The 5,189-nt window shown below is 39.3% G+C and overlaps 1 protein-coding gene across 1 annotated transcript in view; it reads left to right on the top strand.

The window, feature by feature from the left end:
- The first annotated feature begins 200 nt into the window (after positions 1–200).
- Positions 201–5,189, top strand: part of LOC112071196 (protein Shroom3-like) — a 36,683-nt gene continuing 31,694 nt past the window's right edge. Inside the window, 1 exon segment of the mRNA XM_070439298.1 lies at positions 201–331. Within this exon segment, the coding sequence (XP_070295399.1) occupies positions 273–331 (59 nt within the window). The 5' untranslated portion in view covers positions 201–272.

Here is a 5,189-nt window from a genome sequence, read left to right as displayed (position 1 = left end):
TCCCTCCTCAGACGCAGCGAGCCCGTCTCCACACCTCACTTTCTGTTCTGTCCTACAGACACAGCGAGCCCGTCTCCACACCTCACTTTCTGTTCTGTTCTACAGACGCAGCGAGCCCGTCTCCACACCTCACTTTCTGTTCTGTTCTACAGACGCAGCGAGCCCGTCCCCAGACCTCACTTTCTGTTCTGTCCTACAGACGCAGCGAGCCCGTCCCCAGACCTCACTCGTGGCACTCCACCAAACTAGGCGAGGGCCAGCCAGACCCCAGCATGGTGCAGATATCCCAGGGCACCATAGACCCTCCCTGGCATCACACATACAACTCCAGGTTAGTCAATCAATCAAGTAATAAAGCAATCAATAAATCAAATATATTTATAAAGCTATTTTTTTAACAGTTGTCATAAAGTGTGTTCTAATTCAATCCAAGGCAATAAGAAACATATTGTTAAATTAATATAGTACAAAGTCATTGTTTATACAGCTATTTCCATTGAGAGGTGTCTGTCCCAAACCCTGACTCCTAAACTACATGTTATTTATACTGAGAGGTGTCTGTCCCAAACCCTGACTATAAATACATGGATTTATACTGAGAGGTGTTCTGTCACAACCCTGACTCTAAACTATGTTACTTTATACTGAGAGTGTCTTGTCCCAAAACCATCCTAACTACAATGGTTTTTATACTGAGAGGTGTCTGTCCAACCTGACTACTAAACTACATGTTATTTATACTGAGAGTGTTTTCCCAACCCTGACTACTAACTAATGTTATTTATACTGAGAGGTGTCTGTCCCAAACCCTGACTCCTAAACTATGTTATTTTACTGAGAGGTTGTTGTCCAAACCCTGACTCCTAAAACTAATGTTATTTATCTGAGAGGTGTCTGTCCAAACCGACTCTAAACTACATGTATTTATACTGAGAGGTGTCTGTCCCAAACTGATCCTAAACTACCATGTTATTTATATTGAGAGGTTCTGTCCAAACCCTGATCCTAAACTACATGTTATTTATACTGAGAGGTGTCTGTCAAAACCTGACTCCTAATACATGTTATTTATACTGAGAGTGTCTGTCCAAACCCTGACTCTAAATTCATGTTATTTATATGAGAGGTGTCTGTCCCAAACCTGACTACTACTACATGTTATTTATATTGAGAGGTGTCTGTCCCAAACCCTGACTCCTAAACTACATGTTATTTATACTGAGAGGTGTCTGTCCAAACCTGACCTAACTACATGTTATTTATATGAGAGGTGTCTGTCCAACCTGACTACTAAACTACATGTATTTATACTGAGAGGTGTCTGTCCCAAACCCTGACTACTAACTTGTTATTTATACTGAGAGGTGTCTGTCCCAAACTGACTCCTAAAGTCATGTTATTTATACTGAGAGGTGTCTGTCCAAACCCTGATCCTAAATCATGTTATTTATACTGAGAGGGTGTCTGTCAACCTGACTCCTAAATTCCTGTTTGAATAAAGCAATTCTAATTTTTTAACTATTTATTTCATAGAAATATTGAGTTTTCTATTTTACATTAAAATTACTTATCAGATTAGTGAGTTTTGTTTATTTTAATTTTCAAGATGCTGTCCACCTTTTGATGCCTATACCGAAACACAATCAATGAATGTGCCTTAGCCACACTACTAATATCACCAGGTGATGAGCTGTAGATGTGTCTTAAGCCAACCTACTAATATCACAGGTGATGAGACTGTAGAATGTGTCTTAAGCCACACCTTAATATCACCAGGGTGAGATGTTGATTGTGTCTTAAGCCACACCTAACTAATATCACCAGGTGATGAATGTAGAATGTGTCTTAAGCCACACCTACTATATCACAGGTGATGAGACTGTAGATGTGTCTTAAGCACCACCTACTAATTAGTGATGAGACTGTAGAATGTGTCTTAAGCCACACCCTACTAATTACCAGTGATGAGGCTGTGATTGTGTCTTAAGCCACCCCTACTATATCACCAGGTGTGAGATGGTAGAATGTGTCTTAAGCCACACCCTCTAATATCACCAGTGTGATGAGACTGTAGAATGTGTCTTAAGCCACACTCCTAATTCACAGGTGATGGACATGTAGAATGTGCCTTAGCCACACCCTACTAATATCACCAGGTGATGAGACTGTAGAATGTGCTTGCACCCCTCCTCTATTCACCAGGTGATGAGACTGTAGAATGTGTCTTAGCCACACCCTACTAATATCACCAGGTGATGAGACTGTAGAATGTGCCTTAACCACACCTACTAAATATCAAGGTGATGAGACTGTAGATGTGTTTAAGCCACACCCTACTATATCACCAGGTGAATGAGACTGTAGAATGTGTCTTAAGCACCCCCTACTAATATCACCAGGTGATGAGACTGTCGAATGGTGTCTTAAGCCACACCCTATTAATCATCCGGGTGATAGACTGTAGAATGTGTCTTTAAGCCACACCCTACTAATATCACCAGGTGATGAGACTGTAGAATGTGTTTAAGCCACCCCTACTATATCAGGTGATGGGAGACTGTAGAAATGTGGTTTAGCAACCCTACTAATATCACCAGGTGATGAGACTGTAGAATGTGTCTTAAGCCACACCCCTACTAATATCACCAGGTGATGGGATAGCACCTCTCTCCATCATGGCCACACGGTGAGTAGCCTGTTTGCAAATATTGTGGACAAAATTTGTGAGTAAGTTGGTAAATCTTCATGTATTTTTAAGAAGTGTCGCTACCGAACATCTAATGTATCAAGAAATATGTAAAGTATGGTTTACATAGGGACCATACTTGTAGGGACTAAAATATATTTTTGCTGGGATGTACATCTGTCCCCATTCAAAAGATAGCCAGCCATATGCTAGCTATGGGGATTCTTTAAAGTCTTTAAATTTGTCCAAACCGAAACGGTCACAACTGAAACCATAGAGATATATAGAGGTCTCATCTTTGTATCTGTGCCATTATGGCATCATTATGGCAGTGCCATTGAGGCTATTTCCATTTTAACATTGCATGTGCCATGCTCTAACAACTGAGCTACAGAGGACCACCATGTGGGTAGTGGACAAGTGCATAGTTCAGGAAAAAGGTTTAGAGTATTGAGATGCATAGTTAGTAAGGGGCTCCAACCCTCTAAGAGACCAAACATTGACTTATATTTGCCCAAAACATAGACGTCTATAATATACTGTACTGTACTCTACTGGACCCTACTGTACTGTACTGTCCTCTACTCTACTGTACTGTCCTCTACTGTACTCTACTCTACTGTACTCTACTCTACTGTACTGCACTCTACTGTACTGTACTCTACTGGACCCTACTGTACTGTACTGTCCTCTACTCTACTCTACTGTACTCTACTCTACTCTACTGGACCCTACTGTACTGTACTGTCCTCTACTCTACTGTAATCTACTGCACTCTACTGTACTGTGCTCTACTGTACTCTACTATACTCTACTGTACTCTACTCTACTGTATTCTACTCTACTGCACTCTACTCTACTGTACTCTACTCTACTGTACTGTACTCTACTGTACTCTACTCTACTCTGCTGTACTGCACTCTACTGTGCTGTACTGCACTCTACTCTACTGTACTGTACTCTACTCTACGGTACTCTACTCTACGGTACTCTACTCTACTGTACTGTACTCTACTCTACTGTACTCTACTCTACTCTACTGTACTGTACTCTACTCTACTGTACTCTACTGTACTGTACTGTACTGTACTCTACTGTACTCTACTCTACTGTGCTCTAGTTTATTCCACTTGAGTTTCTTACAGTTGAAGAAAGGGCCCATGGATCTAGTGGTCTTTAAATTGTCATGGTCTCAACTCACTGGGTCTGGATCTTGGGACCAATGTCCTGGTAGAAATGTTGGTCTTGGCTCCTGGATATTACCTTCGACTTTTGGTTTACAAACCATAGGCAACCCGATTTGAAGAAGACAAGGCTCTCTGGTCATTGGTTGATCACTCCCAACCCTTAGGAATCCCCACACAGTTGACAACTTTTAAATGGTGGAAGACCTCAATGGCAATGTCTATACTAAAATGAGTTATATCCACCTAGAGTCCTCTATTTATCTGTTTGATCGATACTTGACACCAAAACGCCTGTTATTTTGCCTAAATAAAGATGTGATCATTTAAACATCTAACAACATAAATAATTAGATGCGTACGCAATTCAATCAATCAACAAGTTTCAGATTCATACAATCAATATGGAACATGTTACAGAACAATATACTTTTTCTCTAGATTCAATTTAAAGTTTTTTTTGAAAATCATGTTTTTACTATTTTGTTAATTTGGAATGAAAGTTACCAAGTCTAGAATTAATCTGTAATCGAAGGTTAATCAGAATGATCCATACTGTGCACGGTTCCCCCTTCGCTGCTGCTTTTTCACTATCTTGCAGTAGTGACAAATATAGTGGGATCAAATCAAATCAAATTGTATTTGTCAAATGCGCCGAATACAACAGGTGTTACATTGAAATGCTGACGTACAAGCCTTTAACCAACAATGCAGTTTTAAGAAAATAACAACAACAAAAAAAAGTAAGAGACAAGAATAACAAATAATTAAATAGCAGCAGTAAATAACAATAGCAGGGCTTTATATAGGGTGTTACGGTACAGAGTCAATGTGGAGGCTATATACAGGTGGTACCGGTACAGAGTCAATGTGGAGGCTATATACAGGCTAATACATGATCATTCTATGCTAATACATACCATTACTATGGCTAATACATTCATTACTGTGCTAATACATATCATACTATGCCAATACATATCATTACTGTGCTAGTACATATTCCTTACTATGCTAGTAAATATCATTACTATGCTAATACATATCATTACTGTGCTAGTACATATCATTACTATGCTAATACATATCATTACTATGCTAATACATATCATTACTGTGCAGTAAATATATTACTATGCTAGTACTATCATTACGTGGCTAAATACATTCATTAATGTGCTATTAAATCTCATCTGTGCTATTAAATTCTCATTCCTGTGCTAGTAAATCTCATTCCTGTGCTAGTAATCTCATTCTGTGCTATTAAATCTATTCATGTGCTAGTACATATCATTACTGTGCTAGTAATATCATTATCT

Source organism: Salvelinus sp. IW2-2015, unplaced genomic scaffold (genome assembly GCF_002910315.2).
Source record: "Salvelinus sp. IW2-2015 unplaced genomic scaffold, ASM291031v2 Un_scaffold1545, whole genome shotgun sequence".
Taxonomy (NCBI): domain Eukaryota; kingdom Metazoa; phylum Chordata; class Actinopteri; order Salmoniformes; family Salmonidae; genus Salvelinus; species Salvelinus sp. IW2-2015.
The sequence above is the reverse complement of the archived record's forward strand: the minus strand, read 5'-3'. Positions and strand labels throughout refer to the sequence as shown.